General features: G+C 57.1%; 1 protein-coding gene across 2 annotated transcripts in view; it reads right to left on the reverse strand.

The window, feature by feature from the left end:
• Positions 1-278: 278 nt before the first annotated feature.
• VSTM2L (V-set and transmembrane domain containing 2 like) overlaps positions 279-20,298 on the reverse strand; it is a 61,470-nt gene continuing 41,450 nt past the window's right edge. For both annotated transcript variants that reach the window (XM_077336102.1, XM_077336103.1), the window contains exons 3-4: positions 17,096-17,146; positions 279-3,590 (exon numbers count right to left, since the gene is read on the reverse strand). In XM_077336102.1, coding sequence (XP_077192217.1) covers positions 3,243-3,590; positions 17,096-17,146 — 399 coding nt within the window. In that variant the 3' untranslated portion in view covers positions 279-3,242. The remainder of the gene's footprint in view (positions 3,591-17,095; positions 17,147-20,298) is intronic.

The following is a 20,298-nucleotide window of genomic DNA, read 5'->3' on the forward strand; positions in this document are numbered from 1 at the left end:
GTCTTTGCTGCTGTATACTGTAAGTAAGACCCTGTTTTGTAGTTTCTGCCCCGCTTAAGGTGCAGGTTCTGCTGCTTATGTTCTGCTGCAGTTCTTTCTGCCGGCTCAGGGATTCTATTGTCCTAATGAATCAGTTTTGGGATGTCCTGTTTTGTTAATTGCTCTGATTTGCCAAGTGTAATTGGTCTGGAGTCTGTGGGGGAAACGCAGATGAGAACTAACTTGCATTAAAAATAACAGTATAAAGGAAACGAAACACAAAGAGGCAGAGACAAAAGCCCATTGACAGATTTTTATTCACTTCCGCTAGTCATAGACTGGATTGGGACCTGCAGGGGGTGGCAAGAGAACTCCCCCCCCCTAGTTTTTCTGCTCGCCAGTGCAGCATCTGGGGTTACATGGATGGGAGGTTCTCTGAAGGTCATCTTGTCTGACCTCCCTGTGAGCCAAGACAGAGAACTGGGTACCTAAAGCATTGCTGGTGGCCACCTGTTGGATCGTTTCTTGGAAGCCGCCCTTAGAAGGGTCCCCGTCTCCTTTTGGCAGGTCACCTGGCCCCATCTGGCTGCAGATGCCCTGGCCTCCCTCCAGGGAGAGCAAACAGAAATGCCTCCAAGGAGAGCTGGGGAGGGAGGCAGGAGGCCTGCTGGACAGCCAGGTGTGGGCCTCTCTTCCTGCAGCCCTGGACACACACAGCCCTTGCCGCTGAGAGCAGCTGGCTGTCGACCTGCCACCCTCCCGGCGGGCACAAGGGGGAAGTGAGCCCCAAAGACCTCACATTCTCCATAAAGGGGGGAAATGAACAACCTTTAATGGGGTTGCCAACTGCCAGTTAGAGCCTGGAGATGGACCGGAATTACAACCGAAGAAGGGTTGGGTTGTGTACCCGGCTTTTTACTCCGGGGAGGAGTCCCACAGCAGCTTACAATCACCTTATGATCACAGAGACCCTGTGAGGTAGAGAGCTCTGGGAGAACTGCTCTGTGAGAGGAGCTCTAAGAGAACTGTGACTGGCCCAGGGTCACCCAGCTGCATGCGGAGGAGGAGCAAGGAATCAAACTCAGTTCTCCAGATTAGAGGCTGCTGCTCTGAACCACGACACCAGGCTGGCTCTCCACTGAGTTCCAGATGGCGAAGGTCAGGTCGGAAAGGGTGCAGCCTATGGTGTTTTACCTTTCTGAGAGGCCTCCCCTCCCCAAACCCAAACCTCCCCAGGCTCTTACCCCCCACCCCCCACTCCACCATCCGGGAATTTCCCAAACTGGAGTTGGGAGCCCTACCTCCAAAGGAGGGCAGGGGAAACATGTTGAAAATTTCCAGCACCAGCAGCAACATGGTCTGTGGAACAAGAAGCCGGCTGCATTCAGCTCCTGTCCAAGGAGATTGTTGCAGAACGTAGCCCATGAAGCCACCTTCTATTGGGCCGTCAGGGTCAGTATTGCCGACTCAGACTGGCAGCAGCTCCCCAGGAAGGCAGAGAACTCCCCACATCACCTCTTGCCCAGTCCTTTCCTGGGGGGTGCCAGGGGTTGAGCCAGGGACCTTCTGCCAGGGGTTGCCTTGCCACTAAGCCATGGCCCTTCACGTTCTCCTGCACAGGCTGCTTTGCAATCCACGTGAAATGTGCAAGAGATCCTGAGCAGGATCCTGCTTCCTCGGACAAGGCTCTTCATCTTATCCTCAACAGCGTGGAAAAAGACAGAGCTCTCTTGGACGTTCAGGGCCCAGCTGGCTGGCATGCTCGGACACCGGGACGTTCCTTCCCCAGATCTTACTGAAGAGAGTTGTAGCTGCATGCAGACCCATGTAATGCTGCATCGTCCTGAGTGAGACCATCAGGGCCCAAAGTCAGCCTGCCTCCCCCTGACCTGCAGCAGCCGCAACTGGACATGCCAGGGATGGACCCCGGCAGCTTCTGCCACTGAACCACGACCCCTCCCCAATGCACGGGCTCTTCCTGGCAGCTGCCTCTGGGATCCCTGCCCCAGCCAGCACAGCAGATGACTCCCCCCTGCAGTCTCCCTACAGGCCACTTCTCACAAAGCTCTTTGTAGCCAGGGTGCCCCCTGCTTTGGGGTCCGGTACCCGGTCAGACAGCCTCACCAGAATCTTGGACAGCTCAAGGGGGTGAAGCTGAGCAAGACTCAGATGCTTGTGAGACTTCCGTGTGGGGAAATGCCCCTGCTGACATTGCAACTCCTACATTTTCGGTGGGGATCCTCCTCACCAACCCCCCCCCCCCCAGCTTCTGCCACTTCTCCAGGACTCCCTAATCCTCTCCTGGCTACGCATTTCCATGCAAACCCGGGGGTGGCATTCTTTTGAGGGGGGCCATGTCTGAGTGGGGCTCAGTGGGCCTGTCCCAAAAGCTCTTGGGGACGGAGCCGGTGTGCTGTCGGGTGGGCAGGCTGTGTGTGTGTGTTTGTGTGTCTGTGTGTGTGTGTATGTGTGCGCAACAGTGAGTTCTATTTACAATATACAGTCATCGATTTCATAGCAACACAGGTCAATACTAGCAAGTTAAGACAGTCAAAACGGCCCCCCTCCGGAGGTTTCATTTCACAAAGCAAGAGAGAGGCCTCCTGGGGAGGGCCACAAAAGGGATAAGTAGCTGGCAATGCAGATGTGTGTGTTTCAGGGGGGGGTTGGGGGGGTTAGAAAGGTGTGGCTTGACCACCTGTCCTTTAGAGCGCAAAACTTTGAACAGAATCCTCACGCAGTAAAGCGGGCGAGACCCTGAGTCCGTGCTTGGGGGGCCTTAGACATTTCCAAAAGATGGCAGGGACGATAATCCGGCTTGGATTCGACTGAAGGCCGTCTTCCTGGAGGCCGAGCCGTCTCCCACCCACGGGGGCGTGACCTGCTGGGCCTCCGCCGTCCAGATGCGGCTCCGTTTTGTCCCGGGAATCCCCCGAAAGAAGCCCGAGGTCCGTTTGGGGGAGAAGTGGCAGTGAAAACAAGGGGGGGGGGAGGCTTAAAAAGGCGTATCTACAGGGCCGACGGAAGGGGAGGGTGTGGCTGGGGTACATGCGGACGCTGATGCCTCCAGTGTGCGCCTTGGTTTCCCCGGGGTTCGGCCGCGAGGGACCCCCAAAGGGGGTGGCCTGTGGGGCGCGGTGTTCCCACCGCCTGATGGGGCAGGGGGGCTGGGGGATGTGGGGATGCCTGTCTGCGTGGGGGGAGTGGTGGCGGGAGAAGCCCCCTCCGGCCGTTCAGGACCAAGAGTCTGCGCTCCGGCCAGTCTAGAGGGAGCAGGCGGCCTCCTCGTCCGTGGAGCGCTTCCTCAGCTCCCGGCCCGGCTTGTGGGGCTGGCGCGGGGGGTGCGGGTGGGCGCCGTTCAGTTTGCCGTGCTCAGGGGGCTGCCCGCCCATGCCTCGGGTGTCCTGCAGGTGGCCGGCAGGGGAGGGGTGGCGGCGGGGCTCGCCCATCTCTTCCGGGGGCTCCACCCGCAGGTACGCCTTGACCTTGTGGTGCCGGGCCTTGCTGTCGCTGAAGTCGATGACCCGGCACTCGTAGGTCCCTTCGTCCGTCGTCTTGACCCGCGAGAGGCGCAGCTTGTGGGAGATGTTGCTGCCCACCACCTTGACCACCTGCGGGCGAGAGGGGAGAAGCTGAGCAAGGAGGAGCCCACTCTGCTGGGGTTGCCAACCTCCGGGCAGGGCCTCAAGATCTCCCACTGAGCCCCCGACCACTGAGACCAGCTCTCCTGGAGAAAATGGCTGCCGTGAAGGGCGGGATCTAGGCCAGCTTGCGAACCTCCAGGGGGTGGGTGGTGTTCTCCTGCTATTACCATGGACCTCCCTTCCTGTAGGGAGGATGGCAGCCCTGAAAGGTGGGCCATGCGGCCTTAAGCCCCACCGTGGTGTCTCCCTCCCCAGACGCCTTCCCCCCAGAGCTTTTGGTATTTCCCCACCCAGAACCAGCAGCCCTGTAACCATGACAAGGGGGGTGGGGTTCTCTTATAGAGGATGGACCCTCTGATGAGGCTATAACCAGCGTCCTCAACCGTTTTGAGCTTTTGGGCCCCTTTGGAATTCTGACACAGGGCACTGCAGACAGCCACAAAATGGCTGCCACAGGAGGCGGCACCATCCACAAAATGGCTGCCACAGGAGGCGGCACCATCCACAAAATGGCTGCGACAGGAGGCAGCACCAGCCACAAAATGGCTGCCATGGGAGTTGGAACCATCCACAAAATGGCTGCCACAGGAGGAAGAACTAGCCACAAAATGGCTGCCACAGGAGGCGGAACCAGCCACAAAATGGCTGCCACAACTTACCTTGAAGAGCCTTGTGCTGTGGGGCTAGCTGCTGCTGCGCTTTCAAAAATCTGCACAGCCCTTCAAGCCTGCAGTTGCCAATCAGAGGCCTTGCTGGGCCAAAGCCCCCCCTGGACTCCCCCACTTCCCAGCACTGCTTGGCGGCAACCAGGAAAGGCATGGGCGGTCCCTACGGTGCCCCCAGGCGCCATGCTGGGGACCCCTGTTCTAACCAACAGGACATTGGGTAGGTTTCCAACTCTGGCCTGGCAATTTCCTAGAGTTCTTTTTTCGGAGAGAGGGGCTAGATTTTTAGGGAAACCAGAAGGGTTTTTTTGGAGGGGGGGGGGGAGAATGCAAGGCCACAGAAACCAGCCTCTGAAGCGGCCATTTCCTCCGGCTGAAATTGGGTTTCTCGCTCTGCGACACAGCTCAGTTCTTCGTAAGCTGTGAGAAATTTCTCACGGTCTGTTTGGTGTCCATCTGGACCCTGCGTTTCCTAAACCCTTTGGGCAGAATCGACACGGAAAGGCAAGGCATGTTTGTGGACTTTTGAGCGCAGCTGTGACCCCACAGAGAAGAGTGCTCTGCAGAGGAGACAGTAAGCCCCTAGCGGTATCCTTCCCTCGCCTCCGGTTCCCTCTCCGTGAACGGCTGGGGACCCTGCCGACCCCCCTTGATCCCACAGGGCCCTCCATCATGCAGGGATTAAACCCCGGGGCCCCTCCAACACAATGTTTCCCAAGATCGATGCAGAATCACACAAGCTAATTAGCTTTCCTACCAAATTGATTCGCTCCTCAGTATTTATCACCTAATGAAATTTAAGACTGGCTCGCTAGCCAGAGACGCTGCTGCCGCCGCTGCCCTTATGGGGCCGGGTCAATAAATCAGCTTTATTACTCTGCCCTGAGGCCTCTGGCTCCGTTCCCCGTCGTCACACTGGGTGCTGAAGGCCGTTTTTCTCCTTGCCTCCACCCCTTGGTTAGCGGGAGGTCTGACAGTGTTTAGGCAATGGGTTAGGGTCACACACAAAACTCTCCTCTTTCTGTGGTGGCAGATGTGAGGAGGCTTTACGAGCGCATGGGTGGGGAACGGCCTCTGCTGCGGTCTTGGCAGAGAGGGGGCAGTGGACCAGCACCCTCAGGCGTGGCTGGACGTCTCTGGGCACCCCACGACCTGCAGGGGAAGGGGCTCTCTGCTCTTCTGCACCTGACCCCAGGCAATTTTGGGGAGCCCCCCCCAATCAGCTTCAGGGAAGCAGAAGACCCTTCCAACTCGAGGGCCACAACACTCACTTAGGCACGATGGTGAAGAAAACAGGCTACTGTTGGGGGAGGAGGGTTGGGGTACCAGATCCAGGTAGGGATGCCAGGCTCCAGGCGAGACCTGGGGATCCCCTGGAGTTGCAGCTCATCTCTGGGGGACGGAGATCATTTCCCTTGGAGGAAATGGCTGCTTGGAGGGGGGCCTCCGTAGCATTCGACTCCACTGAGGTCCCTCCCCACCCCGACCCCCCCCCTCCCGGCTTCACCCCGAAGCCTCCAGGTCTTTCCCACCCAGAGCTGGTCCCCTGCCTCCCAACGCGTCCCTGCAGCCGTCTGAACACACATTTTCCAGCTCCAAATCCACCACGCAGAATGAAAACACAAGAGCCCTCCAAAGGCCAACGTGGGGGGCAGGGGGGGGATGCTGAGGCTGGGGTTGCAAAACGGTCCCTGGTGATGCGGTGGCATCATGCCTGGCATGTGCCAGAAATGATGTCCTTGCGCTGCTGGCCACAAGGGATGTGCTGGCATCGAGACACAAATGCACTTATGAGAAAGGCATTGACTGTAGCGTTTTGGCCCCAATCCCCAAGCGTCCTGCGTCCCTGGCAGTGTCGTAAGGTCTCTTCCATCCTGTCTCACACAGAGGCCGAGCAGTTCCTCGGAAGATGCAACATCATAGCACAGAGGCTGAGCTTTAGGATGCTTAGGGCTGATCCTGCGTTGAGCAGGGGGTGGGACTAGATGGCCTGTGTGACCCCTTCCAACTCTACGATTCTATGATTCTAGATCCAGAGGGTGACTGCCTCAGAACATGGAGGTTCCCTTTTGTCACCATGCCTAGTAGCCACTAAAGGACCAGCCAGATTGGAGCCCGGCTTCCCCTTCGAGAGCAACGCAATTTGGGGCGGGCTAGAAGTCAAAGTCCGAGAGTCAAAGCTCCCCTGGTCGGATGCTGAGTGACCTGTGTCCTCTGGCTGCAGGGGCATGCTCCGTGGTTCGTGGGTGGCCACAGGTGGCATCAGCAGGGGAGATGGGGGCACCCTGCAAGCTGTGGAACCGGCCAAGGTGCATGCTTGGTTGCCTCTGCTATGGGGCCCAAACCTCCAGGAGATGTTTCTGTCCCAGCTGGCCCCTTGGAAGGACCAAGGCAGCCCTTGGCCAAAGGCCAGGAGGACAGAGGAGAGGCTGGGCAGCAGCCGGAGCCCCTGCTGACCCTCAAGAGGACTGCCACTTTCTCAGACTCTGAGGCCCTTCGTGAAGAAGAAGAGCTGCTTTTTATACCCTGCTTTCACTACCAGAGTGAGTCTCAAAGCAGCTTAAAATTGCCTTCCCTTCCTTTTTTCACAACAGACACCCTGGGAGGTGTGGTGGAGCGAAGAAAGCTCTGAGAGAACTGTTCTGTGAGAAGAGCTCTGAGAGAACTGTGTCTTGCCCAAGGTCACCCAGCTGGCTGCCTGTGGAGGATTGGGGAATCAGAGGCCACCGCTCTTAACCCCTGCACGACGCTGGCTCCCAGGCAGTGAACCCCCCCCTTGCCCCCCTCCAGTCACTGGTCCCCTGACCTGAGGGATGGGAATGAATCTGAGTCTCCTCTTTTAACTTCGTAGCAGGAGAACAAGAAGTCACTTAGAGGAATTAACGGCCCCGAAATTCAGGGCCAATAAAAAGGAAATGCTTCTTGGTTCATCTCTCTGGGCAGACTGCGGGATCCTCCGAGGCAGAGGATTATAAAAGGGCTGAATGGCTTTATGGCCCTTAATGGCGCCTGGCGGTTATTCAGGCTGGGAGAAGCGGCAGACGGATGGTTCATGCTCCATCTCAGGGGTCAGGAAGGAAGATTCTTGTTATCTTTGAAGCACTGCCTGGTCCCGGGAGGGAGGGAGGGGAGGGGAGGGGGGGAGCCTGGGCTCTCTTGTGGGGAGGGGTCCCTGCCGCTCCGGCACCACGGCCAGGCCCAGTGAATCCCCACTTCTCCTGCTCGGTTCCAGGACAACCCCACAGCCCCTGCACTAGGCTCTGCTAGGGCTGCCAGCTCCAGTTTGGGAATTTCCTGGCGGTTCACGACGAGAGGGAAGGGGGAGAATGCCGGCCCTCCGGAACGGCCGCTCCCACCCGGGGAACAGATTGCTGTGGCTGCCAGTTAATCCCCCTCGCTGGCTCCCGCCTCAGTCATACGGCACGTGTCGTGTCCCCAGGAGATCTGAGACAAGGGACGTTCAGAGGTGGCTTCGTGTCATGACTCCCTACCCCCCACCCCACCCAAATCCTGGGAGGTCTCCAGTGGTAGCCAGGGTCAGCCCTGCTCAGCTTCCGAGATCTGGCAGGGCCGGTCTTTGGGCCTGGATTATGAGCGCCTCCGGTCAGGGGGGAGACCCCGGGGAGGGAAACCTGCCAAGCAAGTTGATGAGCAGGACAGAGTTTGGGCCCGGCGGCACCGCTGAGACCGGAAAGGTTCTACCCGAGCTTTCATGGGCAGGCTGCTTTTGCGTTCTGCCCATTCAGACCAGCAGGGCTCCCCACGGGGATCTAGGCGATGGACAGTCTGCTGAAAAATCGGCTCCCTGTTCAGAGCTGGCGAGCAGTGAGCCCTTGAGCACCCCTGGAGAAGGTGGGTGGGTGGGTGGATGTTGGGAACCCAAGCTGGCTCCCCCGCTCAGCCACAACTTCTATGCCCAACAGTGTCTGGGTGTGTGTGAGTGCAGAAGGAACATTTGCAGAGGGGTTGGGCTTGCGGCTTTGACTGCAAGAAGGGGGGAGGGGGAGGTCAGACCTGTTTCTCTGAACCTGGCCACCAAGCTCCATGCATGAATTCTGTTTCCCCCCCCTCACACGCCCCGGTCTGAGCGCCTTCAAGTGGCGGAGGGGTTTGGCTAGTGGATCATCTCTCCTTTGGAAAGGGAAGAGTCGTTTGGGAGCTGCTCTCAACCGATCCCTCTCCTGCCTCCCTCTCTTGCGCGGGGCTCTTCTGCGCCTCCTTTTACAGCGGCTGGTTCTCTTCCAGCTGACAAAATCCGTGTTCCGGAGTCCCACTTAAACTGTATCGAACTCAGCCAATGGGCCTTCGGGGACACCCACCGCTTTGCACGGCAATTGGCACACAAGTTAATTTCACCCTCGGAAAGGACCGATGGGTTCCTTATCGCTGTGAAGGCGCTGCTGCCTCTTCTCTGGAGGCCCCTAAAGGCCACTCAGAAGCCGGTTCCTGGACGCCGGCAGGGGCCATTAGCCAGCTGGTCCCCTGGAACTCCCCCCCCCCGCTCTTTAAACCCCACTCTTTGTGATAAAGAAAAACCCAACTGGTTACATGTTGAGTGGAGCCTTTGTTTTTGAGAAGAAAGAATATTGACTGGAGCACTTCCTCTTGTCTTTCCCTTTCAGCATCTCCTGCAGAAAATTGGTATCATGGCGGGGTCAGGATTTCCCCGAGTAATGCTGCTGGGGAAGGCAGGAGCAGGTGAAAGGAAGCGTCGCTTGGACATTTTTTATCACTCGCTCCAGTTTTGCTCATTTTGACTGCCGGAAGGGCTTTGTCACAGTAGAAGGTGTGCCATCCAAGGATGCAGGATCCTGTTTGAAGGCTCCTGCACATTTCTCCTGACTTGCAAAGCGAGATTGTGCAGGAGAGCTTCCCATAAGGTTGTGAAGGGCCACGGCTCAGGGGCAGAGCACCTCCTGGCGGACGGTGCCAGGATCAGCCCCTCGCATCTCCAGGTAAAGGATCCAGCAGTAGGTGGTGTGAATGACCTCCTCTGGAGATGCTGTCTGTTTGGAATACATAATGCTAACCTAGGTGTACCAATGGACTGGTGCATGCTTTTGCTCAGTGGTAGCACATCTGACTGGCATCTGGAGTGCAATTCTAGCATGCCTCCTCGTGGTGCACCCTGGAGAATGCTAAAGTGATGGAACGTCTGGCTGCCCGACAGTCATAGGCTCTTCTGGCCACACTTCACACATGGAAACAATCAGCCAATCAAACAGCCCAATGGGATTTGGGGCTGTATTAAAAGAAGTATCGTGTCCAGATCACGCAAGGTGATGGTACCGCTTTATTCTGCTCTGGTTCGGCCTCACTTGGAGTCCTGTGTTCAGTTTTGGGCACCCCAACTGAAGAGGGATGTAGACAAACTGGAGCATGTCCAGAGGACGGCAACAAAGATGGTGAGGGGTTTGGAGACCAAGACGTAGGAGGAAAGGTTGGGAGAGCTTGGTCTGTTTTGCCTGGAGAGGAGACGACTGAGAGGGGATAAACACCTTCAAGTATTTAAAAGGGTGCCATGTAGAGGATGGAGCAGAGTTGTCCTCTCTTGCCCAGGAGGGATGGAATTAATGCAAAAGAATTTTTGGCTAAACATCCGGAAGAAGTTCCTGACCATTAAAGCAGTTCCTCGGTGGAACAGGCTTCCTCGGGAGGTGGTGGGTTCTCCTTCCTTGGAGGTTTTTAAGCAGAGGCTAGAGAGCCATCTCACAGAAATGCTGATTCTGTGAACTGAGGCAGAGGGTGAGTGGGTGGGCAGGAAGGGCTGTGCCAGTGTTGGTCTCTTGTGGCCCTTCCTTGCACACCCAGGGAATTGCTGATGGCTCCTGTGGGATGGCAGGGGAATTCCCCCAGGCCAGGCTGGATCCTGGAGATTTTTGGCACAGGGGGATCACTTGGGCATGAAACTGGGGTCCCTGTGGGAGGGCAGGTAGTTGTGAGTTCCTACATCGTGCAGGGGGTTGACGTCTCTGGAGGCCCCTTCCAACTCTGATTCTATGGCTCTAAGTCCTGTGGCACCTTTAAGACCAACGGACTTTAATTCACGGGCCAATAGAGTTTAATTCTAGGTATAAACCTTTGTGTGCAGGCACACTTTGTTAGATACAGTGAAATTCACAGTATCTGAAGAAGTGTGCATGCACACGAAATTTTATACCTTGAATTAAACTAGATCAGTCTTAAAGGTGACACAGGAGTCTTGAAATTCGTTCTGCTGCTTCCAACCAACATGGCGACCCGCCTGAATGAGCCACCCACGGTCCTTCTCAGGACTACTTGCCAAGGAGTAGAGGAGACGGCACCTGAATCTGCCAGATGAAGATAGCTTGGCATGTTAGCAGGTTCCAGGTTCAATTCCCAGCATCTCCAGAGAAAGGATCTGATGCGAAAGAAGCCCTGGGGAGCCGCTGCCTGTCTGAGCAGGCAATGTTGCCACTGCCGGGGAGGACTCGGTTAAGGCTGCTCCATGCCAGGTGCCTCAGGAGTCCGTCTCTTACCCCAAACCTGCCACCTGCTCTAATGCCAGGAGCTGCTGCAGGGCTTGGAGGAAGAGTCCTCCTTGGATCAGGCACTTGTCCCTTGCTCTGCTGGGAGGCCAGAGGGGAGAGTGGCCAGCAGGGGACTCTCATGCAACAGCCCAGAATCTTTGGGGAATATTAATATTAATAATAATAATACTGCTACGACTGCAGCCTTATTTATAAAGCCCCCTTCCCCTGGGGATCTGGGGGGGGGGGGTAACAACAATTAAAAGAACAATAAAAGAATATGATAATACTTCCTCTATTGAAAGCAGAAGGGCTCCTTTGAAATAGTTCTAACTGCTCCTGTTCTTGGAGTTGGGAGGGTCGGTGCAGCCGGAATGTTCTGGCTCAGGTATAATTTGGCCGGTGTTTTGAACGAGGGGACCAGGCGGGACTTTGGTGCTCTTTTGAGGCCTCCGCCCGTCCGCCTGGCAGGCAGCTCTGTCTCTCTGGGCCCGAGGATCTGTCCAGGGTGCTGCAGGGCCTACCATGCTGGGGAGAGCGTTGCCTCAGGCTGGAAAGGCCCCGGCCCCGGAGGAGGCTGATTTGATACTTTGGGGGAAAGTCGCAAGAGGTCAGGTGACCCCCGAGGACTGCTCTGAGGCCACTGCTGTAGTGTCCCCACGTCTAGGCACTTTGCTGAATCCGGCAACTTGCTACCTTGAGGCCAGCAGGATCTGTGCCTTCCCTTCCCGCTGACGGGAGTGTTGATGCTTGCGTAGAGTCAGGGCCCTGCACAGCACACCTGGCGCCTCTGATGCCCCAGAACAAAGCACTTTAAAGACGGCTGTGAAAGCAGGACCGCAGGGGCACTGCTCCCCCGTACACCCGCCTCCCGCGCCCAGGCTGCTGAAGTGGCTCTTTTGGCCTTTGAATTGGGGGGGGAGGGTGTCACATGATGCTGCTGCCTGCCCAGGACTGGGCCCTCACGTCCCTTGGGAAAATGTCCAAGCCTCATCTAAAATGGCATCAGTGGCCACAGATTCTTCATGCATTCATGGATAGCAATTAGCAGGGGCCCCCTGCCAGAGGGCCATGCTGGCAGGGGCTCATGGTAATTGTAGTCCATGAAAATCTGGGGAGCCACAGTTGGGCCAACCTGGTGCTAAGTCATCCTTTTAAGAAAACAATCAGATCTTCAGAATCAATCAGAAGCCTCCATAGCCTGGCCCCTTTCTGAGACCACTTAGCAGGCCCCTGTGGGGGTCATGGTGCCTGTGGGGTCTCCAGGATCTCTAGCAGCCAAGGAGATGTGCAGCCAGAGAAGAAGGCAGGACCCAAGACAAGAAGCAGAAACAGCAGGAGAAGACTTGGTTCTTCTATGCCGCTTTTCTCTACCCGAAGGAGTCTCAAAGCGGCTTCCAATCACCTTCCCAGCTACAATGCGGGGGGGGGGGGGTTGGGCTGTCCTGATCGGAGCAGCCGAACAAAGTCTGAGTCCCGTGGCACCTGGAAGACCACCCAAGTTATATTGAAGTTGCCAACTTCCGTATCCGGGGCCGCCTGTGTGCCCATGAGAGCTTTCACCCTGATGAAAAAAAGCATGGTTGGGGTGACAGGGGCCCCTGGATCCTGGCTTTGTTCTGCTGCTTCAGGCCAACGTGGCTCCCCACCTGGATCTCTCTGCACAGGAGCAGCCTTGCTCTTCGCGTTGCCAGCTCTGGGTTGGGAACCACCTGGATCCAGGTCTGGGCGGGATTTGGGGCAGGGAGGGGCCTCAGTGGAGGCTAAGGCTGTGGAGCCCCCTCCCAAGCAGCCCTTTCCTCCAGGAGAACTGAGCTCTTTAATCCGGAGATCCCCAGGTCCCACCTGGAGGATGGCATCCCTACTTGCTTCTGACAGGCTGGGCGGCCCAAGGGGAAGAGGATCAAGGGGGTTCTGGGCAGAGAGTCCGTGGGGCCTGTGCAGAATGGAGGACTCAGACTCACACAGAGCTTCTGAGTGACGTCCTCGAAGTGCCATTGGGCCGCCTCTCGACAGGCAGGTGCTCCTCCAGCCTCCTCCCAAAACCTCCCCCCCCTCCAGGCAGCACATTCCACCAACAAGCAGCCCTCGCCCTCTCTAAGCTGCACAGACCCAACTCTGCCAGCCTCCTGCTCCTCCCTTCTCTGGACAGGCTCCGGCGGGTCAGATCCCCCTGCAGGGCCTGCAGCACTCAGAGCTCCCCTCTGCACACGCCAATAAGGTACGGGGGGGCTTAGTGGGTGTCTGTGGCAGGATTGGCTGCAGAGGCCTTTGGGGAACTCTGGCCTGGACCTCAGAGCCCCTTTGCAATGGAGGGGCAGAACCCTGAAATGCTGCGTGCAAACAGAAGCCAGAGCCTTTGCAGGATCAGGCCCACCAAGGGAGGAACGGGTGACTTTACAGGCTGCAGGCGCTGGGAGATCCCTCCAGTGCACGCTCCCAGCTAGGGTTGCCAGCTCTGGCTTGGGGGGATTTGGGGGTGATGGCTGAGGAAGGCAGAGCTTGGGGAGTTCAGTGGGGCTAAAGATGCCAGCAGGGATGTGTGCCCTTCCCAGCGGCCATTCCCTCCAGGGGGACTGAGCTCTGCCCACTGGGGCCCAGCTACAATGCCGGGAGAACTCCAGGGCCCCGCTGGAGGTTGGCAACTGCAGCTCTCACCCCCTGGGGGATGCCTTGCCTAGTGAGCCTTATTAAAGTGACACAGTGTCAGAGGCAAGGCAATTAGAGCAAGTGCTTTTTAAATATTATTCTATTTTTATCGCAGGCACAACCTTCCACCCTAATGAGCCAGAAGATAATTGAGAGAGAGAGAGAGAGAGAGACGTCCCCCCTCCCCCCTCCCCCAGCCGAGAGGAAGCGCCGGAGTCCCAGAGACCGGCCGGCCGGAGGAAGCGGGGGGCGGGGGGGGGGAGAAGAGAGCGGTGGGGGTCCAAGAACATTTATTCTATTTAACTAATTAGTGCGGCTCCTCATTCCGTTCACGGGAGCCTAAATGGGTTTGGAATTCTAATCTGCCGGGCAAATTAGATTACTGGCTCCTTAGTGGAGCCTGGCTCTTTAGGCGCTGGGCGAAATCAGAAGAGAGAGATTTCCTGGGCTGACAGGGGTGGCCCTGGCGCTGGACCAACGTCCTGGAGCCAGACGGCATCTCAGGGCCCCACAACTCCCTGGGAGAGAGTCCCTCGGCCTCTGCCCTTGTACAGGCATCCAGGGGCACCCCACGTTTCCCTCCGTGAAAACAGATTTGGAATTCAAAGGATTATGGTACTTCCCAGCCCAGGGCTGCCAGCTCTCGTTGGCAAAATGCCTGGTGGTTTGCAGGGTGTGTGTGTGTGTGTGTGTGTGTGTGTGTGTGTGGAGCCAGGGGAGGACGGGGTTTGATGAGGGGAGAGACCTCAGTGGTGTCTCCTGCCACCACATGGAGGTTGGTAACCCTGTCTGGGAGTGGCGCTCTAAGCAGCAGCATCCTGACACCCAGGGCTACGGCATGTCCACTGACGGCACCCACTGCATGGCAGCATTTTGGAAAGGACGCATCAGTGGTGTGGGTCTGCAGGGGAGGGGAGGAAGGAGAGCTGGGCATGGGCATGAGCGTGGGCATGGCCTTGGGGGACCCTGGGCACTCCCCCTCCCCTCTCCCCCCACGTGAGGACCTGGCCTGAGTGCTTGTGGCACATACAGAGCTGCAGCCTGCTTGGGAGGGAGCCTGGCGTGGGGCTTGGCACAGCCCTGCAATGCCCCCTTTGGGTTGGGCAATCTCTGAGGCTGCGGAGGTGGAGTCTGGGGGGTGGGCAGAGGGGAGGGGAGGGAGGGTCTAATATTACTTTCCAAAGCAGCCATTTTCGGGGGGGGGGAAGTTGCCTCTACGAACTGCTGGTGAGGTGATGAAGCCCTCTGCAGAGTTTCTCTGCTGCCTGGGGGGAAGGGGGCAAACCGACACAATAAGAGCCAGGCGGAAATGCCCAAAGTGCCACGTGAGGCCTGAAGATCTCCTGATCAGCAGACAACAGAGATCTGCTCCCCGGGAGAAAATACCCTGCTTGGAAAGTGGACCCAAAGGGGTTATACCCTGGCGGGGTCTCCCCTCTGCCCAGACCCTGCTTCCACAGGCTCCCCTCCCCAATCTCCAGGGAGATCTCAACCCAACCTGGCAACCTCGCAAAGAGACCTCGGCTGGCTCCAGCAGCCACCGGTGCACCAAGCCAGGGCCCCCGGCACAGAGAGTTTTATGGGGGGCTTCCTGACCAGAGACAGGCCCATCCGTCAGCCCAGCCGGACGCCGGAGGAAGGCAGAAGACCTTGGCCCAGATGATTTATTTCTCACCCCGTCCTTGCTCCAGCGAGGGACTCCAGGGCAATTTATCAAGGGGCTGCAGGAGGCGTAAAACAGCCACGGAGGCAGCCAGCCCCGAAAGCTGCCCTCCAGGACACGCAAAATCCCAGCAGCAGCTGCTGCCGCCGTTATAAACGCAGACTTGTCAAGCAGGGGGCACAACTTAAATGGAGCCTCGGCCTCCACAAGAAGCCCCCCCCTTCCTGCTCTTGCTTGAGAAAGAAAAGGAATGAGTGTCCAAGGGAGGGGGGCATTTCCCCCCCCCCCACCCAAGAAAAGCCCCCTTGGCACACAGCTGGAACGAAGCAGCATCTGATGCCCCCCCCCCGAAACCCCAATATGCTCTCTGATTGATGAGCAGGCTGCCTTGAAAGAGCTGCAGGAACACAAATGAAGCCGCCTTCCACTGAGTCATGCCCTCCGTCCACCAGGGGCTCTCCAGAGTCTCAGGCCTAGAAAGAGCCCTCACTTCACCTCCTGCTTTTCTGGAGTTCTGACCCCAGGGGTGGATCCCCTGTTGGCACTTGGGATTTGGCCCCTGTCACCCCCGGCATGAAGAAGGTGGAGTATCCCTGCCCCAGACCTAAGAACCTGAGAGAAGCCCTGTTGGGTCAGGCCAGAGGCCCCTCCAGGCCAACACTCTGTGTCACACGGTGGCCAAAACTCAGGGGGTTTCCTACAGGCCAAAGCTCAGTGGGGCCAGAACTCCAGGAGCCCTCCCACTCTTGCTCTCCCCCAAGCAGCAAGAAGGCAGAGCATCCCTGCCCCAGACAGAGTCTCCCCTCTAGGCCTTGTGGCCAGTAGCTACTCTTGGGCCTCTGCTCCAGATGTTTCTCCAAAGCTGCCTGTGCTTGTAGCTGCCGCCACCTCCTGCACCAAAGAGTTCCACATGGGAATGACTCCTTGGGCAAGAAGCCCTTTTTCTCCTGCTCCTCCGTTTCCTTGGGTGCCTTGTGAGCAAGGGAGGGAGCACATCTTCCTCTCCCTGCTTTATCCTGGGCATCATCCGAGGAGCCTCTCTCCCTGCGTCCCTCAGTCGCTGGTCCTCCCAAGGAAAGAGCCCTCTTCTCCTTCGCCTTTCTCCCGAGGGAAGCTGTTCCCCCACCCCCTTCGGCATTTCAGTTGCCCTTTCCAGCACCTTCTCCAGGGCTAGAATCATAGAGTTGTAAGGGGCCATAGAGGCCATCTAGTCCAACCCATCTAGTCTACGCAGGATCAGCACAGAGCATCCTAAAGCATCCAAGAAAAGTGTGTCTCCAACCTTTGCTTGAAGACTGTCAGTGAGGGGGAGCTCACCACCTCCTTAGGCAGCCTATTCCACTGCTGAACTACTCTGACTGTGAAAATCTTTTTCCTGATATCTAGCTTATATCGTTGTACTTGAAGTTTAAACCCATTACTGCATGTCCTCTCCTCTGCAGCCAACAGAAACAGCATCCTGCCCTCCTCCAAGTGACAACCTTTCAAATACTTAAAGAGGGCTATCATGTCCCCTCTCAACCTCCTTTTCTCCAGGCTGAACATTCCCAAGTCCCTCAACCTATCTTCATAGGGCTTGGTCCCTAGAATATCTTTTTCTTCCAGGGGCAGGACCAAAACTGGACACTGGGCATTCCAGAGGAGGCCACCCCACAGACTTCGACAGGGACATTTGGACACCGGCTGGTCGGTTTCCCAAATCAGAGTCCAATAGCACCTTTAAGACCAACACGGCTGCCCACTCAAATCTATCCTGATTGGTTTTTCATCCCTTTTTTAACAATCCCCTTCTTGGCTTCCCTGTCCATTCCTGGATCTGGCTCAGAAGAAGCCCCCCCTGGATCCTCAGCCCCCCCCCTCCCCGGAAAGGGCAGGCTCCAGTTCCCTGCTGTAATTGCCACCCCATGAAAGCCAGAAGCCTGCTCAGAACTTGCCGGCAGAAGAAAGCTGCAGCTGTGCCCTTGATTTAAAATCTTCCCAAGAAGTCATTACAGAAAAACTCACGCTTATTTTCGTCGCGTCCTTCCCGGCTTCTTCCTGCGGAGATGCTTTTAGCTGTCGGGGAAGAGAGGAAGAGGAGGGAGGGGGCAAAGAGAGAGGGAAGAACCCATTAGTTCGGCCCGGAGGAGGAGGAGGAGGAGGAGGAGGAGGAGGAGGAGGAGGAGGAGGAGGAGGAGGAGGAGGAGGAGGGAAGGGCTAGGAGCCCTGCAAACGAATCCACACCTTGGCCTTTCATGCCAGGCGGCTTCAAAGGCTGGCGAGGCAAAGGGAATTGGTGGGGCGGGAGGGAAGAGCTGCCAGCTATGGAAACAGTGCCAGGAAAGGCTCTTCAAGAGCCTGACGTGTATGACAGAAATGGCTCCAGGGGGGAGAGAAACGGTTCCTTGCAGAGTCCGGCTCCCAGCAGGAAGGGACCCCTCCCCTCTGACTAGCCGGTGTCAGAGTTGGTTCTTCTAGGCCACTTTTCCCTACCCGAAGGAGGCTCAAAGCGGCTTACAGTCGCCTGAAGGTGAGAGGGGTGTGGCACGGAAGGGAGTCTGGAGGCAAAGGTACATCCACTTGGGGGGACCTTCCTTCACCGGGTTGGCACAAACTGGAAGCCACTTCATGGCCCTGAGCCCAAGGGATGGAGCTTCTATCCTCCCCGTATAAAGGGACCGAAGAGGGGCAGGATCATATCTTGGACTAAAAATGTGCTCCATGTTTTGTGCTCTCCAAACCCCTGCAAAGCCTGTAGGGCCAGGTGGGATAACAGGACAGAAACAACACTGGTGCAGCACAAAAAGCTCTACCTTTCCCCCCTGAACTCTCTAAAGAATCTATGGGGTGAGTGCCTAGTCACCCTCCTCTCCTTTGGCCCCAGAGTCAACTTGAGACGTGCTGTGATGGCAGAGGAAAGGGGGTGGGTCTGTCTCCCCAGAGGGCCTGCAGCCCTCTGCAGAGAGCCCAAGGCCCTCCCTGGACGCTCACCCATCCTCCCCGACATGCCTCCCTCAGCCCCCGGCTGACGGCATGCGCCACCCGGTGCCTGTTGCCCAAACCCAGCCACGAAGCCTCATTAAAGGCAAGGAGAGGCACCTCGACATTACTCGTCCCTTATCTCCGCGTGAGCAGAGGATGGAAAATAAAGAGGGGCCGGCTGAGCTCGCTACCAGGGGAGCGCAGGAGATGGCACCGCGGATAGCGGAGGACAAGCAGGGAAGCAGCAGAGGCCGCGTGAGCCAGGAGGCGTGGGCATGTTTGTGCCGATGGTATCAGGGCCCAGGAGACTGGGCCACCTGCAGGCAAGCGGGCAAACAGAGGGAGGGCGCCCCACACGCTGGCAGAGTTTAAAGTTGCACAGAGGTGCAAATCACCATGTTGCTTAAAATAATAGAATAGTTCTATTTATTCTACACAAACAAGTTTGTGTAGAAAGGAGAGAGACAGACAGACAGACAGGCAGACAGACAGACAGACCTAACTAACTGTTCTAACTGTTGCCTGCAGCCATTCTCCTGTTCAATGGCTGTTCTGGAGGCAAGCAGGGAGGAGGTAGTATTTGAAAACTATCTGGAAACTCGTACTCAAAGCATGCTGACTCCACATCCCTTTCGACACCCCTTGCAGGATTTTCTTTCTTTTGATGTTGAACTATGTTTCCAACACCACATTGGGGGGGGGGGGAGGCCAGGTGGGTACTGCAGCCTCCACCCCTTAGCCAAGGACCCCATTTGCACTTCCCCCGCGCAGGGCAAAGTGTCCTTCCTCTCCCCGTGCAGAGAGGCATCAGGCTGGCAAAGCTCAGCTGCTTGGAGATTGAAGACGGATTCTTCCATCAGGTCTTGCAGACAAATCTTCCCCAGGGAGCCACAAGGGGATCACCGAGATCCGCTTTCATGCTGACCCAGAGCCCCCCCAGTTCTCCCCTCTGCCTTGGCAGGGCTTTGGACTGGACCCCTAAGGCAGGGGTAGTCAACCTGTGGTCCTCCAGATGTTCATGGCCTACAATTCCCACGAGCCCCTGCCATCGTTTGCTGGCAGGGGCTTGTGGGAATTGTAGTCCATGAACATCTGGAGGACCACAGGTTGACTACCCCTGCCCTAAGGGACAGACTTAAAAGACAGAAAGGTCCTGAACTCTCTGACCTATCTAGCAGCCTTCTTGATGCCCCAATCAGGGTCTTCCTCTTCCTGGTTAACTTTGCACACCAGACAGTGCCTACTCCAACAAGAAAGGCACCCCTCGCCTGGCTTTCCACAAACTGTGCCAAACTGAATTATTCAAGGGAACTTTTCTGTGCAGGCAGTAGAGTGAATGATTCACAGAGCGATTTGGAGGGTGGTCTAAAAACTCCTCTGAGTGAGCTGGTTGGGCCTTGCTGGGACATTGGGCATCATTTAATCTGTAGCTTTAAGAACAGGGTTTGTTCCCCCACTCCTACAAAAACTTTAAAATGGCTTTTTGTTGCTTCCTGAAGGACCTCCAACCAGGGGGCTCTCCTCTACCCCTCACGGACCCCATCCCACCGAAAGGGAGCTAGGCTGGCAAAGCAATGGGTGCTGTCTCGGGGATGCTGGGCAGGGAGCTGCCAGGGGGTTTCCTACAGGCCGGCCTGGCCGAGGACTCTGGGTTCTGATGTGGGGCACATCTTCAGGGGTGCTCGGTGAAACGGAAGCCCTTGCGGATGAGATGTCCCTGAGTCCTGCCACCCCACGTGCACCAGAAGACCTGGGGAGGCAGCCGGCATGGAGGCCGCCAGCGGGGGTGGCAACAGCTGAGGGGGCCAGGGCCAGGGATGTATGTATGGGATGGAGTCTCTCTGTGTGCCCCAGAGCAGGTGTTCTGGTGGGGGGGGGGAGGCATCATCTGAGCATGGATGTGGGGTCACTGTGGGTGGGCAAGTAGTGGTGAGTTTCCTGCATTCTGCAGGGGGTCGGACTAGATGACCCTGGAAGACCCTCCGAGCTCTAGGATTCCATGATTCTATGATTCTCTCTTTCCCATTGTTCCTTGCCTTGGTGGGCCTTGTAAAGGTGGAAAGATGGGAGACCAATGCCTTAAATAAAAATAACTGATAAAAATAGAAGCTGTTAAAACCGGAGGTTTGTGGGGGAGTCCAGGCTTCTGTCCCCCCTTTCTGCGTTGCTGCGGGCATCAACCCTGGGCTGCAGCCGGAAGAGGCACCAGGCGGGACCCCCCCTCCCCCCCAGGGATCCCTTGCTGA

This window comes from Paroedura picta, chromosome 4, assembly GCF_049243985.1.
Source record: "Paroedura picta isolate Pp20150507F chromosome 4, Ppicta_v3.0, whole genome shotgun sequence".
Classification (NCBI taxonomy): domain Eukaryota; kingdom Metazoa; phylum Chordata; class Lepidosauria; order Squamata; family Gekkonidae; genus Paroedura; species Paroedura picta.